General features: G+C 40.8%; 1 protein-coding gene across 1 annotated transcript in view; it reads right to left on the bottom strand.

Moving 5' to 3' along the window:
• The window catches only part of LOC149282082 (vesicle transport protein SFT2A-like), an 84,634-nt gene that overhangs the window by 13,367 nt on the left and 43,349 nt on the right, over positions 1-27,918 (bottom strand). Inside the window, exons 4-6 of the mRNA XM_089498621.1 lie at positions 21,932-22,013; positions 16,296-16,331; positions 9,608-9,666 (exon numbers count right to left, since the gene is read on the bottom strand). Of these exons, the coding sequence (XP_089354747.1) occupies positions 9,608-9,666; positions 16,296-16,331; positions 21,932-22,013 (177 nt within the window). The remainder of the gene's footprint in view (positions 1-9,607; positions 9,667-16,295; positions 16,332-21,931; positions 22,014-27,918) is intronic.

Here is a 27,918-nt window from a genome sequence, read left to right as displayed (position 1 = left end):
TTTCTTCAACTGTAATTTCTCTCTTATCAATTGGTGCACCCACACAAATTATATATTGTTTTTTTCAGCACAAGTAGGGCTTTCATTTGAAACCATATTAAGCTGGGTAGTACATTGTTTTATTTGAAATAAACTGGAAAAAGTGGGAAAAAAATGAACAAAACGCATTTTTTTACAGTTTTGTATACATACAAATTGTACACACATTGAACCAATGGGAAAAAATTATCCCAAATACATTCATTAACTTGTCCTGATTTGGAAACCACCCAACATGGCCAGGATTTTTATCTATTTTGACCAGTATATGGGCAAATATCGCAAGGCATGCATCACGTTTTTGAAATGTAATTTTTTTCAAATTTGGCATGGTTCATGCATTTTTTGAGGAAGCTATGAGGGCAAAACTGGAACATGCGCATTTACATTTTTTTAAATATTTTTTTCATCAGATTGCTTGTAAGTGACAGGTTTAGGCCGCTGACATCAATCAGGGACACCGATCAATAATCAGCGACTTAAAATGTCACCGACAAGTGATCAGGTAATAATTATGATTTTTTCATTTATTAATAATTTGTGTTTTTTCATAATTACCCTAGATGACCCCTCTCTCTTTGTAGAGCAGGGTCATCCGTGGGCTGCCATAATGATCCGATCACTCCTATTGGCCAGGAGCGATCTGATCAGCCCAGCCCAGCATTTGACCTGGAAGCACCCTGGACTTTCAGGTCAGTGCTGTTATTTTTTTTAATTATTATTATTTTATTATTATTTTTTTAATTTATTTATTTTTTTATTTTTTTTATTATTATTATTATTTTTAACATTTTTTTTTAACTCTTTCAATGCTGATGCTCCATTGAAGCACAGCATTGACTGATATTTAGTCCCCACAAGCTTGTGGGGACTAATATTAACCCCTGCAATGCTGCAATGGGGGTCATACACAATCGCAGCATTGAAGGGGTTAATTGAAGAAGAGGGGGGTAGGGGTTAACTGAGGAAGGGTGTGGGGGGGCTGGTCTCCACATTCATGTGGAGACCAAAGAACCCTGTCTCCCTGTCCCTGAAGCTGCCTCTGGCAGCTGGGGCACAATCTCCAACAGACTGGAGATTGTAGGGGAGGAGTCTCTCTCTGATCAGTCCTACAGGACTGATCAGAGGACTTCTGGGGGCTCGTTTTTGCTGTTGCTGGTCTGCCTGGGTTTCCAGGCAGACCACCAGCAGCAGAGCCCCCTACAAAACGGGAATTAACCCCTCCAATGCCGCAATCGCGGCATTGAAGGGGTTAACGCTGCACTGACGCTCTCATGGAGCGACAGGCAGCAGGGGGGTGTTGGATCAGGTCCCCACACTTGTGTGGGGACCCATTCAACCCCCCCCTTCCCTAAAGCTGCCTGTGGCAGCTGAAACCGCGATTGCAGAGTTTTCTGCAATCGCTGTTTCTGCCTACAAAATCACTGCGTGGGAGTGATCGTAGGCTTGGGGGCGGGTTTAGAGAGGCTGTGCTGGTCTGCCCAGACTCCTGGGCAGACAGCAGCAGCAGCGCCCCCACGATCACCGCGATTGTGGTGATGTGGGGGGCGTTTTTTGGAGGAGACGTACCTGGTACGTTCCGGTCTACCGGTGACCAGTAACCAGGAAGTACCAGGTACGTCCCGGTCCTGAAGGGGTTAAACAACACTCTCCGGGTGTTTGGAAATTATAACAAAGATCACTAGGGGGCGCTTGTGTATACCGGTCAAACCATAAAAACAGAAAGAAACAATAATAGTGTAATATTGTGCGCAGATGGCACTGTGTGTCAATGCTATGCACTCACAATGTATATGTGTATTCAAGCTTTGTAACCATCAAATCCTCCGGGTGGACGTTTAGCAGGTATATGTAAGGAAGCAGAAAGACAAATAGGGACCACAATGGTGTGGTATCAAACGGTTGTATCGGTACGCAAACGTGGAAACACACTTACACTTTTCGTGAAGGTACAGTGCCCATATGTATTTGGCGTTCCTCCTCTGCTTTCCTCCAACTTCTCCAGATCTGTACCAGTATTCCGCCAAAAGGTAAAGAGATAAACACCAGATAGTGAAACGTGAAAGTAAAATATTAAAAAGGTACTTCCTCACTGTACTGCTGCAGCCCGCAATAACACTCCTCTTAGTGTTCAACAGAAAGCAACCCAAAATTAGGCGCGCATGTACATATGTGGGAAAAAAAATAAACAATAATAGTGCAATAATGTAAGATTCAAAGTGCTGTATGTGCGTGTATTATATGCACTCACAAAATTACAGATGGTCAAGGCTCTTCAGAATAAAATTCTTTCTTTATTTCTTCTTATTACTAAAAAAATTGATAAAAAGAGAACGGCCAATAGTGCAATATATTCCTGTGGTTGTTATAGGAAAAAAAATGCACTTACAAGATGGTAGATGTTTTCAGGCACTTCAACTGAAAGTCCGAAGTTTAAAATCAATGAAGTCCAAAACAGTAAATAGTCCTCGTAGGTAGTCCTCAACGCGTTTCGCCTATCGGCTTCCTCAGGAGAACAGTTTCTTTCCGAAAATCTCATGATGTTCGTGGGTGTAGAGCGTCTATTTATGTATTTTGTGTCCGTGTTCCGTGTTCCGTCTTTACTTCCGGGTTTGACGTCAGCGCGCTATTCCCGTCGTTGCCCGGCAACCGTGACGTTTCGATGGTCCATCCCTCCTGTGTCTACGGCGTCTCCATGCGTCTCCTAGCAATAGGGACGCTGCATATCTCCTTCCGTTTCAAATACACAAGTCCTCTCCCCTTTCTGCTTGCAAGCTCATCGAATCATTGTGGTAATTCTCGAGCGAGACATCTAAAGGAATCTTTAATGTCGCTCGTATTCATAATGTTTAATGAAGGAGAGAGGGGATATATTAGGAGTTTTATAATACATAAAATACAAATGGAGAACGGAACCATGGAAATGAGAGAGTAGAAAAAGGAGATAGTATAAACTATGTGTATATACAGAGATGTAATGTAACAATTTGTATATAGAGAGACTCATAGAATAAAATAAATAAATAAATAGGGATAATCATTAGCTTGTGTGCATGTAGAGAGACATAAATATTTTATTTTATGTGACATGATTAATAATATATAGCAATGTATATGAAATGTGAACATAAAAAATAAAAAATAATAATAATAAATATAAATATAAAAATAAAAATAAAAAATAATTTATAATTTATACAAAATAATTTATAATTTATAAAAAATAAATAATAAAAAATGGATAAAAATGAGACTGAACTAATAAAATAAAATATGGCCTGGATTTTAATAGCGGTAAAAATACATAAAAGGATTAATGTAAATAAATTTAAATTTAAATAAATTAATTTATTTAAATAAATTAATTAGGCCCTATATCTATCTATCTAATTTCCTAACTAGTTTAGAATAATTTTATAAGACCAGTGTATATATTAAAAATGAATTAATAATCAGTCAAATAAAAGCAAGTATATCTAGATCAGTATTTAGGCCACCCTTTTTATATGTCTGAAATTTAAAAATCCATTCTGTCTCCTTTTTGGACAGTACTGTATTTATGTCGCCTCCTCTCCAGTGTGTTTTTACCAAATCAATTCCTAGGATTTTAAAGTCTGATAATGAGAACATTGTACACGTATTACAGTGTCTAGGTACACTGTGTTTCGTATTTACATTCCGTATTCCCCCTAGATGTTCCAGTATTCTAACTTTAAGTTCTCTTGTAGTGCGTCCAATATACTGTTGGCTGCACTTACATTCCAATAGATATATCACATTTTTAGTATTACAATGAATGAAATGTTTTATTGAATATTCTTTCCCTGTATTATTGCATTTAAAAACTGTGATTTTCTTTTGTTGGGTATTGCACGTTCTACACACTTTGCACCTCCCACATTTATGAAAACCCGGGGATTTGTCCACTAAAAAGTTCTGATGTTCTTTCTTTTCATCTTCATTAGGTAATAAACTGGGTGCCAGAATAGTTTTTAAATTTTTTTTTTTTTTTTTTTTATATTTATTATTATTATTTTTTATTTTTTATGTTCACATTTCATATACATTGCTATATATTATTAATCATGTCACATAAAATAAAATATTTATGTCTCTCTACATGCACACAAGCTAATGATTATCCCTATTTATTTATTTATTTTATTCTATGAGTCTCTCTATATACAAATTGTTACATTACATCTCTGTATATACACATAGTTTATACTATCTCCTTTTTCTACTCTCTCATTTCCATGGTTCCGTTCTCCATTTGTATTTTATGTATTATAAAACTCCTAATATATCCCCTCTCTCCTTCATTAAACATTATGAATACGAGCGACATTAAAGATTCCTTTAGATGTCTCGCTCGAGAATTACCACAATGATTCGATGAGCTTGCAAGCAGAAAGGGGAGAGGACTTGTGTATTTGAAACGGAAGGAGATATGCAGCGTCCCTATTGCTAGGAGACGCATGGAGACGCCGTAGACACAGGAGGGATGGACCATCGAAACGTCACGGTTGCCGGGCAACGACGGGAATAGCGCGCTGACGTCAAACCCGGAAGTAAAGACGGAACACGGAACACGGACACAAAATACATAAATAGACGCTCTACACCCACGAACATCATGAGATTTTCGGAAAGAAACTGTTCTCCTGAGGAAGCCGATAGGCGAAACGCGTTGAGGACTACCTACGAGGACTATTTACTGTTTTGGACTTCATTGATTTTAAACTTCGGACTTTCAGTTGAAGTGCCTGAAAACATCTACCATCTTGTAAGTGCATTTTTTTTCCTATAACAACCACAGGAATATATTGCACTATTGGCCGTTCTCTTTTTATCAATTTTTTTAGTAATAAGAAGAAATAAAGAAAGAATTTTATTCTGAAGAGCCTTGACCATCTGTAATTTTGTGAGTGCATATAATACACGCACATACAGCACTTTGAATCTTACATTATTGCACTATTATTGTTTATTTTTTTTCCCACATATGTACATGCGCGCCTAATTTTGGGTTGCTTTCTGTACCAGTATTCCACTGGTGTGTGTCTGTACCCAGTGGGTAGATAGAATTCAATCCGCAATGTAGTGGGATAAAATACTATTTATTTAAGGCTGTGTGCCAAATTAAAAGCTCAATAACAACAATCCACAGAGGGATATATTAAAAAGCAAATAAAAAAAGTCCATAAAAAGAGCTCTATAAAATCCTCAACGCGTTTCGCCAGGTGTGTGGCTTCATCAGGAGTGATTTCTATAATGATGTGTGGTCCTTTTAAATCGTGCCGGGCGCCATCTTGGTTCTTCGGCGTCTGACGTCAATACTTCTGATGTCGTCATACCGTCTGTCCCATGGAACTCGGAGGTAAGTAAACAGAGTTTTATTAGTTCGTGTACAACGTATTTTATGTACATCCACTGATTTCGGATGTCACGGCAACGAGAGGTGCCGATCGGTAGTGATGGGCATGTATGGGGCGGTCTTAGGTGTCGCGGCAACGGGGCCGATCGGTGATAAAGTGCCCGTGTGGGGCAGTCTCAAGGGCTACCGTCCGTACATACGGACGGGGCTGTCATAGGGGTTACCGATGGTGTGTACGGTTTGCCCGTGCCGCATAGTGTTCTAGGGGGGGCGTGTCCCAAGATGCCGTGCGTAGGTACTGGAACAAGTAATGTGTTCCACCACGAAACGATGTTCAGACAATAATAATAGATAAATAAAGATAATAGATAAAGATAAGGTTGAAAATCGGGAGTGAGCAGAATTGCATTAGTATTTTAACGTGAGTACAGTAAGTATTTGTAGAGTGTGTGGTTGGACTGAGATATTTATGTTTTATTTTTTCTTTTGTTAGGAACAGGCCCTAATCTCGAGTGTCATTTGGAGTGGGAGAATTTCTACATGGATGATGATGTCTAATATGTGTATATAATTAATTCCCTTGTATGAGTTATGTATATCCTCTAAATGGGAGTAATTGGTGTTATTTTAATATTTGAATCAATGTGAACTGATTTTTCAATAAAGATGGATGTTGAATGGATTTCTAATAAAATATAGTAATTTTCCTCTTATTTGAGTGGTTTATTGGTGGATTATTGCTTGTAATGATTAGTAGGGATTCATTATATGTTATTTGGTCCCTATATATTATGCCTCTTACACGTATATATTTGAATGGTGCTACACTGCTGAAATATTGTTGAAATATTGCATAAATGAATTATTAAGAGAAGTGCATTTCATACCATTACCACAGGATTTGTTTTGTAACAGAAATATGGACATATGTAGTGAAAAAATATGGACGTATGAAGTCTATAAGGACTGCATCATAGTGTTATAGTTTATCTTATGAAAATTTACATATACGTCAAGATGTCCAGCTCCATATTTAGACCACCTTTTTAAAAAGTTTTTAGTTTAAAAATCCATTCAGTTTCACGTTTGGATAAATTATCTACCGTACTACCCCCCTCTCCAGTTGGGGGGAACCCAATCTATACCGATAATTTTTAGGGATTCTATAGAAAATTTCGGGCACGTGTTGCAATGTCTGGGAACACTATGTTTAGTGTTCTTGTTTCTTATGTTCCCAAGGTGTTCTAATACCCTCTCTTTCATGGGTCTTATGGTTCTGCCCATATATTGTAGGCCACACCCACATTCCAACAGGTAAACTATGTTTTTTGTTAGACAGTTTATGAAATGTTTGATGGTATATGTTTGACCTGTTTTTGAGCCTATAAATTGATTGTTTTTTTGGGGAGGAATGTGCACATCTTACAAAAGCCGCATTTATGGAACACGTGCCCGAAATTTTCTATAGAATCCCTAAAAATTATCGGTATAGATTGGGTTCCCCCCAACTGGAGAGGGGGGTAGTACGGTAGATCATTACAAGCAATAATCCACCAATAAACCACTCAAATAAGAGGAAAATTACTATATATTAAAATAACACCAATTACTCCCATTTAGAGGATATACATGATAACTCATACAAGGGAATTAATTATATACACATATTAGACATCATCATCCATGTAGAAATTCTCCCACTCCAAATGACACTCGAGATTAGGGCCTGTTCCTAACAAAAGAAAAAATAAAACAAATATCTCAGTCCAACCACACACTCTACAAATACTTACTGTACTCACGTTAAAATACTAATGCAATTCTGCTCACTCCCGATTTTCAACCTTATCTTTATTTATCTATTATCTATTTATCTATTATCTTTATTTATCTATTATTATTGTCTGAACATCGTTTCGTGGTGGAACACATTACTTGTTCCAGCACCCACGCACGGCATCTTGGGACACGCCCCCCTAGAACACTATGCGGCACGGGCAAACCGTACACACCATCGGTAACCCCTATGACCGCCCCTTCCGTATGTACGGACGGTAGCCCTTGAGACTGCCCCACACGGGCACTTTATCACCGATCGGCACCGTTGCCGCGACACCTAAGACCGCCCCATACATGCCCATCACTACCGATCGGCACCTCTCGTTGCCGTGACATCCGAAATCAGTGGATGTACATAAAATACGTTGTACACGAACTAATAAAACTCTGTTTACTCACCTCCGAGTTCCATGGGACAGACGGGATGACGACATCAGAAGTATTGACGTCAGACGCCGGAGAACCAAGATGGCGCCCGGCACGATTTAAAAGGACCACACATTATTATAGAAATCACTCCTGATGAAGCCACACACCTGGCGAAACACGTTGAGGATTTTATAGAGCTCTTTTTATGGACTTTTTTATTTGCTTTTTAATATATCCCTCTGTGGATTGTTGTTATTAAGCTTTTAATTTGGCACACAGCCTTAAATAAATAGTATTTTATCCCACTACATTGATTGAATTCTATCTACCCACTGGGTACAGACACACACCAGTGGAATACTGGTACAGATCCGGAGAAGCTGGAGGAAAGCAGAGGAGGAACGCCAAATACATACGGGCATTGTACCTTCACGAAAAGTGTAAGTGTGTTTCCACGTTTGCGTACCGATACAACCGTTTGATACCACACCATTGTGGTCCCTATTTGTCTTTCTGCTTCCTTACATATACCTGCTAAACGTCCACCCGGAGGATTTGATGGTTACGAAGCTTGAATACACATATACATTGTGAGTGCATAGCATTGACAAACAGTGTCACCATCTGCGCACAATATTACACTATTATTGTTTCTTTCTGTTTTTATGGTTTGACCGGTATACACAAGCGCCCCCTAGTGATCTCTGTTCAGATTGGAAGAAAGGAGATTTAGACTAAAGCAGAGGAAAGCGTTTTTTTTACAGTAAGGACAATAAGGATGTGGAATTCTCTGCCTGCAGAGGTAGTTTTATCAGAGTCTGTACAGACATTTAAAATGCAACTGGATGGATACCTGGAAAAACATAATATTCAGGGATATAATCTTTAATTATGGGGAAACAGCTTATTGATCCAAGGAGAAATCTGACTGCCATTTTTGGGTCAAGAAGGAATTTTTTTCCCTGGTTAGTGCAAAATTGGAAAGAGCGAAACCGGGGTTTTTTTTTGCCTTCTTTTGGATCAACAGCAACAAATTAACAGATATAGGAAAGGCTGAACTTGATGGACGCATGTCTTTTTTCAGCCTATGCAACTATGTCTTTGTCAGCTGGCAAACGTACACAATCAACAGGGGATCAAATAATTTTTTCCTTCACTGTATGCTTTGGAAGCTCTCTGCTTTTTCTCCGAGATGCAACTAAGCAAATGTCAGGTAAATCCTACTAGAACTTTATTTGTGATTAATCAGAGTCACTTTAAACGGTGGCAGGTGTCAAGAACCGAAGGGATTAGAACCTGCAACACTGTGAATTCTAGGTGAATCACTTACCCACTATTCCACCAGGTGGATCTTGCTGTTGCTGTTTCCTTCTGCTTCTCCTTAGGCCATGTAGTTCCTGCATGCTCTTGACATACCTGCCCCTCGTTCGGTCAATTAAGGCTCATAATAAACCATCATCCTAGCCTCAGCGCTAGAGCATTGTGTTCCTGGTCTTGTATACTACACAAGAGAAAGACTAAGGCTAAAGTGGAGTGCAGCCCTGAACTGGATACATCAGCCTGCCTACAGACATGCTCTGAGCCCGAACGTGCCCCTGCATAGAGACTCCTACCTGATCTGGCACCCAGTGTCCTTACAGCAGGTGTGTAATGACTTCTATTTAACATGAGTTTGAATGTTATTGGTTAATTCTGCCAAAGCCCAAGTTATAAGAGGGTGTGCACACTTATGCAACAAGTTGTAAGTTTCCCCCCTCAAAGATTTCAGTTTGTTTTGCAATTAAATACATATTACATACACACACAGATATATATACATACACACAAACACATATACATACACCCACCCATACACAAACTCACATACATACACACACACACACATATACATACACACATAAATATGTATTATCAGAAAATGTAGTAGAACAAAATAACTTAGTAACAAGTGGACTAAATATAAATTAAATATAAAATACTTACCAAGTCATTGCAAGAAACTGTAAGACACAAAAGAGGATTGCCAGACCTTTCTTGCCCCACTAGATAAAAAGAGACAGCAAAGTTTATATACATTTATTTAATGCAGGATAACTAGAAATGTGCTACTCATTTAGATGGTCATACATCATGATTATGTTGTTCTCAAACAACTCACCAAAGGTGAAATCATAAAGTAGTAGCAGTATACACTGAACACATAGCTAATCGAACTGAGTGATTTAACTATATAAACTGATAAAATGCAACCCTGGAACAATTAGCAGGGACATTGGATTGCATTTAGCACCAGAATTGTTCTTTATTTATGTATTTTATCTTTTGAGAGAAAATGAATAATGAAGTGGAATATATGACTTTTGCGTAATACTGGGATACATGTGATTAAGTGACTTGGGGTGTTCTGAAAGTATCTAATACTAATCAGATGAGTGGATTTTGGTTTATTTGGAGGACACCACTACAAATACTATGTGATGTCAAATATTTTAGGCTGAAAAGCAAGTGCAGTATATTTTAGAATATTACACTCACACAAACACAAAATGGAGTCAGAGCCATCTTGTTTGCTTTAAATTGTATAAAGGTTTTTTTCTTTTTCTCTCTATATTGAGAACAAAGAAGCTTTGATTAAAATAGCTGCTTCAGCAAGTCTTTAAAAAAAATGGTTAGTTTAGTAGTAACTACAAACGTAAATTCCATAGGTTGCCACACTGCAAGCTCATTGATACCAATTTATTACTGAGAAGGTTTTCTCTTCTAGAGATACACTATCTGGTCAAGGATAAACGTCTCTTAGCAGTGAATAATGGAAATAGATTTGAAATGCTATGAAGTAATATCCAGAATTCTGATTCGAGGATTTCAATCAATCGGTGGAGATTATGGTAATAAGCATGGTTGTTAAAAGTTTATGTTGAAACAAAGCCAGGGGTGGGAAGAATTGATTTTGGAGTTTCAAAATTTTGGATCTTATTTTTACTGTCATAATTACTTTGGTTGTCTAATAATTTTTAATATTTACTATATTTTCCTGGCAAATTGGAATTTTGTGGCAATTGCCTAATTTTCAGAAAGTTATTTTTCTTTCCACAATTTTTACACTGAACTTAGATTTATATCTACAAGGAACAGTTGGACCACAGCAACAAGTGGTGGAACATATAATGGTGTTTTATCATTCTGAATAGAGGTGAAGTTTGTCTGCTTCAATATAGAAGAGTTTTTCCCTTCTTTGGGCAAATAATATATTTCATTATTGTACATGACTGCTTATGTGATAATGGCAATAGATATAAAATGTATTGTTACCTGTAATTAAGTATATTTTCCTGAGATGTGAAATTATTTGCATCTTTTAAAATCCGCACTAATACTCTAGAGATGTTCCAAGTACTTGTCTTTTTAAATTGCTACAGACTAACAGTGATATACAGTGATCTTTTTGTTACAACCCTAATAATTGCCTTTTCTTTTATTTGTGGTTACTGGGTGGACTGGAAATTAACTTGTTTGATTCGCCAGTGATTCATGCCTGATAACCAATCAATAATATGCTGTATTTCATAATATTCATTTTTACATGTTTTGACAATACTTTTTCTGTTTTATCTTGTGCACTGCACAGATCAAATAGATATTTTGTAGATTGTGTTTTCACAAAAAATATATCTTTATTAACTTTATTTATCGTGGTGATATAATACCTCATGTTGGATTATAAATTTTGGTGTGATCTAAAAGAATTTAGGATCAGGGATACAATATAGGGTATCTTTTTAAATTCATATTGTGGGTGTGATCCTATAGTAATGAAAAGTGCCATAATTTTGTGTAGGTAATAGAATATTGGTTCTGCCTTTTTTATCTCATTAATATGTACAAAAATAAAGTGAATAACGGCGCTTCTAATAGATATATGGATAAAGTATATAAAGTGAATATAAAAAATAGCTGCCAGCACTTAACCCCTATGTGACAGTAAAACTAGGGCTGAAACAACTAATCGATAAAATCGATAATAATCGATAATGAAAATTGTTGTCAATGATTTTCATTATCGATTAGTTGAATCGATTTTTATCGATTATAAAAAGAGGTTTTTTCAGAGCAAATGCTCTGAAAAACGCCTCTCCTTATATAATACGACCGCAAACAGAGATCGGATTATAACACTAGAATCCAGATCCCCCGCAACGCTGCAGGGGACCTGGATTCCCCTCACTGTCGGCCGGTCTCTCACTTCCGTCTCTCTCCTCCCTCCCATACACCCCTCTGACTCCTCCCCCTCCCATACACAGCTCTGCCTCTCTCTCCCGACTCCCTGGTGTTTTGTGAACCTCCGTTGCTGACAGGCACTTTCACTGCAGCTTCACAGAAGCCTCAGTGTAAGTGAAGGGCAGTAACGGAGGCTGTCTGTGTGCATCGTGCAGACCCCCACCGGCATCGCACAGACAGCCTCCGTTACTGCCCTTCACTTACGCTGAGGCTTCTATGAAGGTGCAGTGAAAGTGCCTGTCAGCAACGGAGGTTCACAAAATACCAGGGAGTCGGGAGAGAGGCAGAGTGGTGTATGGGAGGGGGGAGGAGTCAGAGGGGTGTATGGGAGCCACCCTCCCATACACCTCTCTGGCTCCTCCCCCTCCCATACACCACTCTGCCTCTCTACCCGGCTCCCTGGTGTCTTGTGAACCTCCGTTGCTGACAGGAGGCAGAGTGGAGTATGGGAGGGGGGAGGAGCCAGAGTGGTGTATGGGAGGGGGGAGGAGGCAGAGTGGAGTATGGGAGGGGGGAGGAGGCAGAGTGGAGTATGGGAGGGGGGAGGAGGCAGAGTGTAGTATGGGAGGGGGGAGGAGGAAGAGTGGTGTATGGGAGGGGGGAGGAGGCAGAGTGGTGTATGGGAGGGGGGAGGAGGCAGAGTGGTGTATGGGAGGGGGAGGAGGCAGAGTGGTGTATGGGAGGGGGGAGGAGGCAGAGTAGAGTATGGGAGGGGAGAGGAGGCAGAGTGGTGTATGGGAGGGGGGAGGAGGCAGAGTGGTGTATGGGAGGGGGGAGGAGGCAGAGTGGTGTATGGGTGATATAATGAATTTCAGGGTAGCAGAGTGGTGTATGGGGGTGTAATGATTTTCAGGGAGGCAGAGTGCTGTATGGGGGTATAATGAATTTCAGAGTGGTGCAGGGCATTTATGGGGAGCGGAGTGGCATATCAGGGTGCACAGTGGTATTTAGGGAGGTATAAGGCATAAATGGGGGCGAGTGGCATATTGGAAGTTATAAGGCATATAGGGGGTATAAGGCATATCGATATTAGGCATATCAGGGGGCATAAGACATATCTGGGGTAAAAGGTATATCAGGGGCTCAGTTGCATATCACTGGCATATAAGGAGTATAAGGCATATCGGGGTCACAGTGGCATGTCAGGGGGCTCAGTTGCATATCACTGGCATATAAGGAGTATAAGGCATATCGGGGGCACAGTGGCATGTCAGGGGGCACAGTGGAATCTCTGGCATATAAGAGGTATAGGGCATATATGGGAGCAGAGTGGCAAGCTGGGGGTCAGATGTGCATAACTGGGGGCAGTTTGGTAAATAAAAGAAAATATAAACAAGGCTTTTTTTCTCAGTTTTTATTAAATATGAAAAATAGTTAACATATGAATTAATATTTACTAATAGCTTTGTATTAAAACCTAGTTTGAGAAACACTGTGTTTGGGTTCTTGTAGCTTTTATTATTATGTCAGTAAAATAAGAAGGTGAATAGAGAGAGGCCATTGCAATAAAGAGATGAAATTGCATTTTTTATCCGATTAATCGAAAAAATAATCGGCCAACTAATCGATTATTAAAATAATCGGTAGTTGCAGCCCTAAGTAAAACAAACATTAATTAATGAGATAAAATCTTTTATCTCATTAATATCCCTAACAGTGAAGGACTCCACTCATGATCTTTTAAGTACAGTTGTGTGAAAAAGAAAGTGCACCCTCTTTGAATCCTATGGTTTTAAATCTCAGGACATAGTAACAATCATTTGTTCCTTGGCAGGTCTAGGTAATTAGGTGTATTAGGTAAATACAACCTCAGATGAACAACACATGACGTATTACACTGTATCAAGATTTATTAAACAAAAATAAAGCCATACTGGAGAAACCATATGTGAAAAACGAAGTACATCCTTACTGATTCCATAGGAATTAAAATGCCAAGTAGCAGTGCTAATCAAATGCACTTGACTAATTGATCATCAGCGAGAGTAACCACCTCTATAAAAGCCAAAATATGGTGGTCTGGAGCATCAGGTGTGTGTTAACACATTGCCAAGGAGGAAGGATCTCAGGGAAACAATTGGTGCTTCCCATCAATCTGAGAATGGTTATACAATGGCTAACAATTTAAAATCAATCATTCTACAGTGAGCAAGATTATTCAAAAGTGGAAAACAAGAAAAATTGGAAAAAACAAGAGTTACATCTCAGACTCTACAAGCCTCAGCATGTTACATGTTAAAGTTCATGACAGTACAATTAGAAAAAGACTGAACAAGTTGAATCCCTTTTCTCGTGGCAGCGCAACATTGAAACACAGCATATCAGCACAAACACCTCATACCAATTTTCAAACACAGTGGTGGAGGGGTGATGATTTAGATTTATTTTGCAGCCACAGGACCTGGGTATTCTAGAGTTAAATGCGAGTTCAGACCTCAGCTCGATTAAAATGCTGTGGCGGGGCCTTAAGAGAGCTGTATATAAACAAATGCTCACAAACGTTAATGAACTGAAGCAATGTTTTAAGGAAGGGTGGGCGAAAATTCATCCACAAGATGTGAGATACTGATAAAGGTAAACTATTGAATCACAAGATGTACTTAATTTTCCACACATGGCTTCTTCATTTTGGCTTTATTTTTGTTGAATAAATCATGACAACGCACATATGTTGTGCGTTGTTGTTCATCTGTGAATGTATTTACTTGTTTTTAAACATCCTAAGGATGATTGTTATTATGTCCTGTAAAACCATAGAATTTAAAGAGGGTGTACTTTCTTTTTTACACAACTGTATGTTTTTTGTTCACAAAGGCTGGCTTGCAAATGTTCTTCATCTAGTGTAATATGATTAATGTGTTATAATTTTATGGGTTTTGGCATAGTGGAAGGATGCAGTCCCTATACATAAGCCACCGTGTTCCTTTGTGATCTATTGTATCTAGATTTTCCATCATTTAATTACTTTTCATTATAAAAGTGTAGTTTCTTTTCATTATATAGAAACATCTTTAGCATTTTCTTTTTATCCTTTATAACTAATTATTGTGTGCATTTGACTAGGGCTGAAACAACGAATCGATAAAATCAATAATCGATAACGGAAATCGTTGTCGACGATTTCCGTTATCGATTAATCGAGTGATCGATTCGTTGTTGGAGCACTCGGCTCCTTTTACTTACCTCCGCGAGCGTTCCCCGCTTCCGCTACACGCGCCTTCTTTTAGTTGCGGTTCGCTCTGTGCGAGTGGCTCCATTCGCACAGAGCGATTCGCGGGGGTGGGGGTGGGGTTTCAGGGGATGCAGGGCAGAGTGGGGGTGGCGGGGGCAGGCCAGGGTAGGAGACTGAGTGCAGGGCAGGGTGGGGGTGGGGATGCAGGGCAGGGTGTGAGTGTGGGGGCAGGGCAGGAGACTGGGTGCAGGGCAGAGTGGGGGTGGGGGTGCAGGGCAGAGTTGGAGACTGGGTGCAGGGCAGAGTGTGAGTGTGGGTGCAGAGCAGAGTGGGTGCAGGGTGTGAGTGTGGGGGCAGGGCAGAATGTGGGGGCAGGGCTGGGTGCAGGGCAGAGTTGGAGACTGGGTGCAGGGGCACAGTGCAAAGTGCCAGGGCTGGGTGCAAAGTGCCAGGGCTGGGTGCAAAGTGCCAGGGCTGAGTGCAAAGTTCTGGGTGCAAAGTGCCAGGGCTGGGTGCAAAGTGCTGGGTGCAAAGTGCCAGGGCTGGGTGCAAAGTGCCGGGTGCAAAGTGCCAGGGCTGGGTGCAAAGTGCCAGGGCTGGGTGCAAAGTGCCAGGGCTGGGTGCAAAGTTCTGGGTGCAAAGTGCCAGGGCTGGGTGCAAAGTGCTGGGTGCAAAGTGCCAGGGCTGGGTGCAAAGTGCCGGGTGCAGAGTGCTGGGTGCAAAGTGCCAGGGCTGGGTGCAAAGTTCTGGGTGCAAAGTGCCAGGGCTGAGTGCAAAGTGCTGGGTGCAAAGTTCTGGGTGCAAAGTGCCAGGGCTGGGACAAAGTGCCGGGTGCAAAGTGCCAGGGGTGGGGCAAAGTGCTGGGTGCAAAGTGCCAGGGCTGGGTGCAAAGTGCCGGGTGCAAAGTGCTGGGTGCAAAGTTTCTTGAACAGTAATAGTCCACCTCTTTTCAGAATGTTTGGGGTTATTTTGTTTCATAAATATTGTGTTTGGGTTTTTGTACTTTGAAAATATTGTTTTTTTATTACATCATAACAAAATAAGAATGTTAATGTAAATTTTAAGTTGTTTTTTAACATCCAGTTCATTAAATTATTTTAAATAAACAAAAAATTTGCATATTGTTTTTTTATCCGATTAATCGATTAATCGAAAAAATAATCGGCCAACTAATCGATTATTAAAATAATCGTTAGTTGCAGCCCTACATTTGACACTTACCCAGAACACAGCACAAAGTGTACAAACCAGACAAATCTGTAATGAAAAACACATATTGTAAAATCCCTGCTTATAATAACTTATCTAGACAAGCTTTATTTAGATCTACTTTATTTATGACAGACAAATCAATAAAAGCTATCAGCTGTATATTTGTTTTAAAATTAACCCTTAGAGTACCAAATACAGAGTAGATGTATAACTGCAAAATGGGCTCAGATGGCCAGCTATGGGTCTCTGACGCAGCTGCCCATTAGTGTTTGATCAATTGGCTAAAATGTTCTCCATATGGTTGAATGGCTGCCAATCATCTTCTAGGCATTCTCATTGAATAAAAGTTAAAAAAAATATTCACTGTTTTTGCTTCCATGGTAGTAGTAAGACAACACAAGTAATAACTGTAACTACGGGGTACTTACCTTCCTTCCGCCCGAACCGCCGTCCCTCCGAAGGCCCTCGACACCAGCAGCTGCCGCCAGGATCCCACGATGCTGACCGCATGGCTTCTGGCTCTGTCAAGTGTGCGCGGGCCCCCCCCCCCCCCCAAGTGGCCAATATTCCTCCAGGATGCGAACAGCCTCTTAAAGGACATGTCTCTTATGCGTTCCAAGCCTCCTTTTCATCATGGGTCGGGGTATTCAATCTAAATGACTATATAAACCTGGCAGTTATGCTAGATCAGTGCCTGTTGTACTGCCTTTTTTTGGCTGAGCTTTAATAAACTCCTGTGATTTTGGCTTTGACCCTGGCTTGTATTGACGTTCCTGTCCGTCTCCTGCATTTGACTTGGCTTGCAATTCCACTATTCTGTATTCTACTATACATGGGGAAATACGTTATACAGTAAATAATAAAAATAGCAAATAATAAGAAAAGACTTATCTTAACCCCTTAACGACAAAGCCTGTACATGTACGGGTTTGCAGTGCAATGCAATAACGACAAAGCCCGTACATGTACAGCTGAAGGCGTTTTCGCCGCCATCGGCGGCTTTGCAGCATCCACGCAAATGCGAGGAAAAATCGAGGAAAAACCCCCGACTCTGATAGCCTTGTGATTGCTCCGAAGAGCAACCACAAGTGCCATCATGTAAATGACGTTGCCGTAACTCACAAGATGGCGTCACTAACTGAAAAATCAATGGGTTCACAAAGGGTCTATCCAGACCCTCCTAAGAACTCTCGAGCTCCTCCTGCAGGTTGAATACAGGTACTGCATTCAACCATGCAAGGTCAAGGGAGCCCAGTTCACTAATCAGTGTCTTAGTAAAAAAAAAACAACACATTTTAAAGTTTCATTTTTTTAAAAACATGTAAAACTTTTTCCCCACTGTCACCAAAAAAGTGCATATATATATATATATATATATATATGCACTTTTTAACTATCATTAGTTTATATATATATATATATAATTCTATTGCTTCACAAAAATTCCCGCATGGAAAGAGTTAAACTATTGGCATTATAAATGCCCATAGGGTGCCTAGTTTTACAAAATGTCTGATTTGATGGGGTAAATTGAATTGGCCGGCTTCAAAGATGTCCCAAATATGGGACGTGGGCACAGAGTGACCTGATGTCTAAATGGCAAAAAAATACACACCTCACAAAGGTGGTCTTTTACCTCCCAACAAACCCATGCATGTGGGGTATCACTGGGCTCAGGAGATGTTACAGAACACATATTGGGGTGTTGTTTGACACGGACATATACCAGGAGCTGTAAATTTATACCTGAAGTAAAACGTGCATGAAAAAATTTCAAGAAAGTTTTACTACCATAAACTTTGACAAAGGCTGGTAGTAAAAATAGGGCATGTAAAGGGTTAAAATACCAGCATTTGAAATACCTTGGGGTGTCCAGTTTTCAAAAATATATGGTTTGATTGGGTAAACTGTATTGGCCGGCTTCAAAGATACCCGAAATAGGATATGTGGGCAGAATTTAATATCAAAATTCCAATTTGAAAAATGCACACCTCTCAAAAAGGGCCTTTTAGTCCCTGAACAACCTAAAAAACCCATGCATGTGGGTAATCACTGCGCTCAGGAGATGTTGCGGAACACATACTGGGGTGTTGTTTGGCAGTGACATATACCAGGAGCGGAGAATTTATACCTGGAGTACAACGTGTGTAAAAAAAATACAAAAAATGTTTACTGCCATAAAGTTTGACAAAGGCTGTTGGGAGAATTAGTGCATGGAAAGGGTTACAATACCAGCATTTGAAATACCTTGGGGTGTCTAGTTTTCAAAAATATATGGTTTGATGGGGTAAATTTAATTGGCCAGCTTCAAAGATACCCAAAATAGCACATGGCGCAGAATGACTAGCTTTGGGGGAAAAATGGTTTTGAAATAGCAAAACGCTACTGCTACTTATTGCCCCATAACGTGCAGAAAAAAGCAAAAAAACATAAAAACACTGGGGGTTTCTAAACTCAGGACAAATAGTAGAATCTATTTAGCAGGTTTTTTCATTTGTTTTTGCAGATGAGTAAAAGATTTTTTTTTTTTTAAAAAGAGAGAGAAAACAAAAAATCACCATAATTTTTGAAAAACAATATATAATGTGTGTGGGTGCACAAAATGAGAAAGAAGAAAATTAGAAACAAAGAGCCATTGTCCCAAAGTGTACTACAAGTAAGAAACGGTCTTGTCATTAAGGGGATAAACAATCTAACCTTTCTCAGCAACATTACCTAACATATCAGGCTGCACATATACACAGTTATGGATCAACGTCATTGGCACCTTGTACATCATATAAAATATATAATAAAATTTTACTACTTTGCATTATCAGAATATTTTAATGTGCATATGGAAATCCAGGAACGAATTCCAGCAAAACCTGGGAACTGAGGCAAGGCAGAGATATGCAGCTCCGCAGCCTGGATGGACCCTGACCATTGTCCATTGCTGGAGGACCCATGAGCTTTGACTCATACCTAATTTTCTGATGCTGGGTAGCACATTTTGCTATAAAATGCCGTAGTAACTATGATTTCATTATTCCCATAATACGTTGTAATGAGTGTTTTATATGGTATTTTCTTTCCATAGTTCACATCAACCTTTAAAGAAGACTTACCTGATCAAATTTTCATCTAACCACCACAGCCCTGGAGGTTCTTGACAGTTTCATGAGCAGCACACCTCTTGATAACATTGCAAACTGTTGAAATTGGCGTCTTCGGAGATGGCCTAAGAATTCTTATGTTTGGAAATACCGTATTTGTTCGATTATAAGACGAGGTTTTTTCCAGAGCAAATGCTCTGAAAAATACCCCTCGTCTTATAATCGGGTTCGTCTTATAATCAGACCTCAACTAGGTCTGACTATGAAACTAAGATCCAGATCCCCCTCAGCGATGCAGGGGACCTGGATTCTCCTGTCTGCCCCCCCCACACACACACACTTACCGGTACTTCTGAGTCCGGGCAGCGTGTAGAGCTCTACGCGATTCGCGTACACAACTTCCGCTGCAGTCGGGAGGACGTGCGGTTAGCAGCGGGGGTTGTCTGCGTCCATCGCGCAGACCTTCCCTGGCTGTCAGAGATCAGAGTTCCCTGTGATCTCTGACAGCCGGGGAAGGTCTGCGTGATATTCGCAGACAACCCCCGCTGATAACCGCACCTCCTCCCAGCTGCAGTGGAATTTGTCTACGCGAATCGCGTAGATGTCTACGCGAATCGCATAGAGGTCTACGCGAATCGCGTAGAGCTCTACACGCTGCCGGACTATGCACCGGAGACTCAGAAGCTCCGGTAAATTTGGAGGAGGGAGGGGGGGGAGTGTTAAATGGGGGGCATAAGGCATTTCTGGAGGCAGAGTGCTCTGTGAAATGCCTTTTAACCCCCTTAATGCCACTCTGCCTCAAGAAATGCCTTTTAACCCTCTATACGCCACTCTGCCTCCTGAAATGCCTTATACCTCCCTATATGCCACTCTGCCCCATAATATACCTTTTAACCCCCTAAATGCCACAGTGGCATATAGGGGTATACGGCAATTCTGGAGGCAGAGTGCCACATAGGGGGTCAAAAGGCATATCATGGGACACAGTGGCATTTAGAGGGTTAAAAGGCATATCATGGGGCACAGTGGCATATAGGGGGTATAAGGCATTTCTGGGGCAGAGTGGCAAGCCAGCGGGCAGATGTGCATAACTGGGGGGGTGGGCAGGTTTTAAAAAGGAAATAAAAACAAAATATTTTTCTCTATCATAGCTTTTATTAATAAAAATTGTTCACCATGAATTAACATTTACTGGTAAAACGTTTTTCCTATAGGGTCGTCTTATATTCAGGCTTTTTCTATTTTCATAAATTAATATTCAGATTTTGGGGGGTCGTCTTATAATCGAGCAAATACGGTAATATCATTTCTAATACTAATGCATTAAAGCCATCAATGCTTAGTTAATTCAGGTCCCAGCACAGTTTCAGAGCAATGACATTCTAGTTTATTTAGTCTAGACATTCTAGACATTCTTCAAGAAGGTACCAATGTTTATGTCATTCAAAAGTTTTCATTTTTACTATTTTTACTAGTTTTATCCAGTGCTGTTCTGTATCAAACACATAGCATTATATAGACAAAAGCTTTCGCTACACACGTTTTCAAGGGTATTGTACATGAGTTGAATATTCAGTGGTGCCAATAATGTTTCCCAAAACATGTTGGGGTCTCGTAGCACAAGTGGTAATGGCTACTACAATGAAGGAAATGTATGTAAAAGGCGTATGGCTTTCCCGAATTAAAGACAAGACCAAGGATTAAGGTATAAAACAAAACAAAAAAAAGACTTATCCCATAAGACATAGCAGCAAAAGCTTAGGATCACATTCCTATTATGCCGAGGCTGCCAGTAAATGCTGGAATCTGGGCTTAAACCTTTATTGGAAGTTCTGGATGGCTTTTGGGATAGGATCACACTCCTATGATCCCCAGGATCCAGCATGTATTGGATGCCTGGGCATGATAGGAGTGTGATTGCTAACAACTGTTACAATCACGCTGTAAGCGATACCCAGGTTCCAGCATGTCAAGACACCATGTATATGAAAATATATTTAAAAAATAAAAAAAGATACCTGCAAATAAACTCATATAATGCCCAGGCAGCCAGTACATGCTGGAATCTGAGTGATTCCAGCATGTGATGGCTGTCTGGGCATGATAGTAGTCAGTGTGATTGAATGACACCATGTATATGAAATATTTTATACAATATTTATTTATATATATATATATATATAATTGCTAACTGCAATCACACTCCTATCATGCCCAGGCAACCAGTACATGCTGTAATCTGGGTATGCATGGGCATGATAGGGGTGTGATTGCAGTTAGCAATCATATATATGTAATATAGCAATCACACCTCTATCATGCAGAAGCATATGGGGTTTGCACATCACTTACAGCCTCCCTGTGCCATCCCCCCCACTTACACATCCATGCTATCACACACATAAACATTAATTCACTAATTCATATACTCATTCGCAGATACTCATTCATTCCCTCAATCACGCATACTCGTTCATACAGGTTTTTTCACCTATCATGGATACATGCAAATTAACTACAATTATAATTAGTAGAAAAAAATAAACTGACCAGCATAAGTATTGTTGCAATCAGTCTTGTTGGTTCAAACATCCTTTTTAGTTGTTTCACAGGTCCCATAAGAAAGCAAGTACTGAAAATAAGTAAAATATGGAAACAAATTTAACAAAGAAATCTTATATGTACACTTTTCACAAGATACATTGATTAAAATGTTAAAGTCAATAACTTGTAATCACAAAAAAAATAGAATTCAGTATGTTTGTTATGGGAAACTTCTGATAAAATTTTTTACACACTTTGTTGAATTGAAGGAGAGATCCACGGCATTAGAACCAAAAAATTTTTTTATTGAGGCTCCAAATTATTCCCCAAAACACTTTTTGTGTGATCAGACATCAAGTGTGGATTCGCACACCTGTGGGAAAAATCACATACCCAAGGTCTGGTATGTACAAGGTTACATTTTCTTTCTTAAGCAGAAAGACTAAAACATGAAATAATGCAAGGAGAGACTACATATAACAATTGAGTATTGTCATACCAGCAAGTCTTAGAAACATAGAAAGTGATGGCAGATAAGAAGCATTCAGCCCATCCAGTAACATACCTAAAGGGGGGCGGTGCGGCCCGGGTACCACTCGTCAAGGAAACTATTTTCCCGCGCAGGGGAGCAGGAACGTGAGAGGGATTAGAGTTTACTCATACAGTGCACGGGCACCACAGCAGTATGCCGTGGGCCCGAGTTAGGTGGGCCGCATAGATGTCTGCACGGCCGGCCCCCGAACCAGGAAAATTATCAAGACAGGTAAGTGGGTGCGGCAGAGTAAATGGGTGAGTGAGTGAATGTTAGTGGGTGATTGAATGAAGTTAGTAGTAAGTGTTTATGGGCAGAAATGGCACAGGCAAGGCTGATTGGGGAGGCAGAGGTGGTGCAGGCAGTCTGATTAGGGGGCAGAGGTGGCACAGGCAGGCTGATTTGGGGCAGAGGTGGCACACATTCAGGCTGCTAAAGTGACAGGGTTGGCACAGACAGGCTGTTTCAACAGCAGAGGTTGCACAGGGAGGTTGCTTAGGGGCAGAGGTAGCACAGGGAGGTTGCTTAGGAGCAGAGGTGGCACAGGGAGGTTGCATCAGGGGTAGAGGTGGCACAGGCAGGCTGCTTCAGGGGCTGAGGTGGCACAGGCAGGCTGCTTCAGGGGCAGCAGTGGCACAGGCACACTAATTCAGGGACAGCAGTGGCACAGGCACACTATTTCAGGGGCAGCTGTGACACAGGCAGGCTGCTTCAGGGGCAGCGGTGGCACAGGCAGGCTGCTTCAGGGGCAGCGGTGGCACAGGCAGGCTGCTAAATGGGCAGCAGTGGCTCAGGCAGGCTAGTTTGGAGCAGAGACCTACCATCAATGTCTGGCTTAGTGTATAATAATAGGGGTTATGCTGCACTGCCGTCAATGTCTGGGTCAGCAGGGGCGTGCTGGGCCGGGGGGCAATTGCCCCCCAGGCCGCCGGCAGACGAACATTCATGGCAGCCGCAAAGTTAAAAACTAAGTGGCTGCCACCGGGACTAAACGCCATGCTGCTAGAGTACCTGGCGGGGGACGGTCCGCCTGGAGTGCCACTCACTGAGGGGTGCCGGCACGCCTCCAAAAACGATGCACGCGACAACTGTGGCTGTGCGTCGGGACTTGATGTCAAATCCCGGCGCACAACACTGAAGCCAGAAGAGGAAGAAGAAGAGAAAGAATGAAGAGGAGGAGGAAAAGTGACAGCGCCAGAGTAAGGAAAATATTAATAAGTGTGTGAGAGTGATGGGTGTTATGCTATAGTTTATGATGAATGTTTGTGAATGAGGGTTTGAGATTGCATGGAAGTGTGGGGGGATAGCATGGCATAGGGAGGCTGTCTAGGCATGATAGGAGTGTGATTGCTGTTATCAATTTATTTTTTTTGTCCAACTGTGGTGTGTTAACAACACTTTTATTAAAAGTAAATTACATACCAAAATTGGACAGAAAAATTCAATAACAGTATTAATAGATATATATGATTGCAAACAGCAATCACACACCTATCATGCTAAGTCAGCCAGTACATGCTAGAACCTGGGCATGATAGGATTGTGATTGCTGTTAATTATATATATATATATATATATATGTGTATATATATTAATATTGTTATTGATTTTTTTTTGTCTAATTTTGGTGTGTTACTTTTAATAAGTATTAAAAGTTGTTTTTTTTTCGTTTTTGGCCAAATGAATGCAGAATTTTCATTTCGGTGCATTCCTACTATGTACTAAGCCAGTCACTGAAGTGTTAGGCCTACACCACATCAATGTTTGGCTTAGTATATAGTGATAGGGGTTGTACTGCAGTATTGTCAGTGTCTGGCCCAAAGTATAGGCACACGTTGACGGTGGTACAGCGTAATCCCTAAGTATATAATGATAGCAGTTATGCTGTACCACCGTCAATGTGTGCCTCAGTATATTATGATAACAATTTTGCTGTACCCTTGTCAATGTTTGCCTAACCATAGAAACTATGCAGTTTTAAAGTGTGTGTGTGTGTGTGTGTGTGGGTGGGGGTGCCACATACAGGATCTGCCACAGGTGCCAAATACTCTAGGTACGCCCTTGCGTCATGCGTGGCTATTCCTCAGCTCTTCGTTCCACGTCTTAAAAGGGGTGGGATAAAGAGCTGAGGCACGGCTATTGGGCGGCGCGGTATGTGCACGCCAGCCGCTTTAATTTCATTAGGCGCCGGTGGAGTGACTGCCGCACGACGGCCACTTTCAAAGTCGCTCGCAGCCGCTTTGGTGGCGTAATGGGCCACTTGACTAGACTTGCCCCCCAGGCCTTAGGCTGCCAGCCCTCCCCTGTGGGTCAGTGTATAGTAGTGGGAATTACACTGTATCTGTTCAGAAAATTTTATTTATTTAAACTTCATTTCTGAATTAATTTATTTTTCCAGATTTCTAATTTTTTCCAGTTGACCTACAGATAAAAAGTTGTGAAATAAATATTCCGTCCGACATTCGTTTTTGTGTGTGTGTGGTGCCACATACAGGATCTGCTCCGGGTGCCAAATACTCTAGGTACGCCCCTGGGCCCATCCAGTCTGCCCAACCTCTGAATACTTTCCTTAGTCCCTGGCGGTATCCTAAATCTAACTTAGCCTTTTGCCTATCCCATGCTTGCTTAAATGTCTTCACTGTATTAACATCTACCACTTCTGTTGAAAGGCTATTGCATGCATCCACTACCCTTTCAGTAACGTAATATATCATGATGTTACTTTTAAACCTTTGCCCCTCTAGCTTATGACTATGTCCTCTTGTTGTGGTAGTATTTTGTGTATCTTTTGGGACAAAGGCTTTCTTCAGGTACCATTTTTGATCATATCAATTTTCTATAAAATAATAATAAAATATGCTGAAAAATAGAAAAAAACACCTTTTCTCACTTTTATTTACTCATTAAAAAAGCTAATGAAAAACCCTGCTAAATAGATTCTACTATTTGTTCTGAGTTCATAAATACCCAATGTTTTTTTTGTGCTTTTTTCTGCAAGTTATTTAGCAATAAGTACAAGTAGCATTTTGCTATTTCAAAACCAATTTTTTTTTCCATGTGCTATTTAGGGCATATTTAAAGCCAGCCAATGCAATGTACAAATCAAACCATATATTTTTGAAAATTAGACACCCCAAAATATTTGTAATTAATACTACTACCACTCTTTGTCAAACTTCATGGTAGTAATTTATTTTGTTTGGTTTTTTTTACTCACAAAAATTGCACTTCAAGTATTGAACCCCAATATGTGTTCAGCAACATTTCCCGAGTACAGTGATACCCCATATGTATGGGTTTGTCGGGTTGCTTGGGAGGTAAAATGCCACATTTAGGAAGTGTGTGTATTTTTAAATGGAACCTTGACATCTGGTCCTACCGCCCCATATCCTAAATTAATTGGGCCATCTTTGAAGCCGACTAATTCAATTTACCCCATCAAACCATATCTTTTTGAAAACTAGACACCCCAGGGTATTTCAAATGGTGGTATTTTAACCCTTTCCATACACTAATTTTACCACCGGCCTGTTACTTACCTGCCGCCTCACAGCAGCAGCCGCCACGGAGGAGAGGAAGACCTCCCTCCGCCGCACGACAACTACCACAGCAGCAGCCACCATGGAGGAGAGGGAGAAGTCTCTCCACCGTACAACCACCGCCGCAGCAGCCACCACGATAGAGAGGGACACGCCCCTCTACCGTACGACCACCGCCACGGGGGAGAGGGAGACCCCCCTCCACCGCACGACCTCTGCAGCAGTTCTCTGAAGAGCCGCACAGGAGAGGGAGACCTCCTTCTGCGCGGCAACCTGCTTCGGCGCTCGCAAACTGCAGGCCTATATGATGGGAGATTACACCAATCCTGGTACCAGAAGTGGCATTTGTACTGTTTTGCCAGCAAATCCGAAATCTGCACTTCAGGTTCATATATAAACCCTTCAATCTGAAGAATCATTGCCTTCTGATGGTCATCTATGCCTTGTGCTAGTCCTCAGAGTGCATTTATATATTTGTCCTTCGTGTTTGACCTCGGCTTGTTCCACGACTACGTTGTTCTCTGGCATCCTGACCTTGGCGTGTTTACCCGTTTATCCTGTCTTCCGGAATCCTGACCTTGGCTTGTTGAATTTAGCATACCCTTGGATCCTACCTGACTCCTGTGTTTCCAATCCAGTTGTAACATGACACAGCCTTTGTCAAAATGCGTGGTAGTCATTGTACAGCTTGTAATATATGTCACTGTCAAATAACAACATGTGTTCCGCAAAATCTTTTGATTATAGCGATACAATGTGTGGGTTTGTCTAGTGTTTGTGGGCTAAAAGGCCAAATTTGGGAAGTGGGCTAATTTTAGCACTTGCTCATAATAATAATTATTTTTGGAGGGTTTTTTAACATTTTGCTGGAACTGGATGGTTCCCCTGATGGTGACATCACATTTATTTTTAAATTTTACCACTTTTTTATCATTTATATTTTACTAATCACATTGTGATTAGAAAACTGGGCTCCATTGACTTGCATGATTGAATGCAGCACCTGTATTCAACCTGCAACTGGAGCCAGAGTTCTCAAGAGCATCTGAAGAGGCACCACCATCTTGCGAATTGCAAAATCTCTCGCAGTGGCCATCCTGGGGTGTGTGTTCGGTGTTGCTGAATGCATCGCTATAGAGGCATTTCAGCTACACCATTGAAGTTAACGAGGTGATCGTTGATCGCACTTCTAAACTCTTTTAAAATGGGCGTCCACCTCCATACAGTGTATGGCAGATTTTGCCCTGGGAGGGACCAGACATGGCCTATGATGCCGATCTCAGTGTTGCTGAATGCTTCGGCATCGAGGCATTACAGCAACACTGTTTAAGTGAAGAAAGTGATCATAGATCCCTTTCTAAGCTTGTTTAATGCCATGACTGTCATTGGTCGTTACCTGGCTGTTTTTGTGTGACGTGTCTAACCCGTCAATGGACGTTAAGGGGTTAAATAAACGATCTTCCTTTATCGTGTTGATTCCCTTTAAGTATTTAAATGTTGCTATTATATCCCCTCTGTCATGTCATTCTTCTAGGCTATATATGTTAAGATAATTTGACCTTTCCTGGTAAATTTTATCCTGTAATCGGTGATCCATTTTATTAGCCCTTCTCTGAACTTTCTCCAACATATCTATATACTTCTGGTCTCCAGTACTGTACACAGTACTCCAAGTGAGGCCTCATCAGTGCTCTGTACAATGGCATAAGCACTTCCCTCTTTCTACTGCTAACACCTCTCCCTATACAAACAAGCATACAATCTAGCATTTCCTGCTGCTCTATTGCATTGTCTACCTACCTTTAATTCCTCTGAAATAATCACCTCTAAATCCCTTTCCTCACACATTGAAGTTGGGACAGTATCAAATATTCTATACTCTGCCCTTGAATTTTTGTGCCCTAGATCAGGGGTCCTCAAAC

The sequence above is a fragment of the Sceloporus occidentalis genome, unplaced genomic scaffold (genome assembly GCF_023333645.1).
Source record: "Sceloporus occidentalis isolate IW3139 unplaced genomic scaffold, rSceOcc1.0.p SCAF_123, whole genome shotgun sequence".
Taxonomy (NCBI): Eukaryota; Metazoa; Chordata; class Lepidosauria; order Squamata; family Phrynosomatidae; genus Sceloporus; species Sceloporus occidentalis.
Note: the sequence above shows the minus strand (reverse complement) of the source record. Positions and strands in the feature narration are given on the sequence as shown.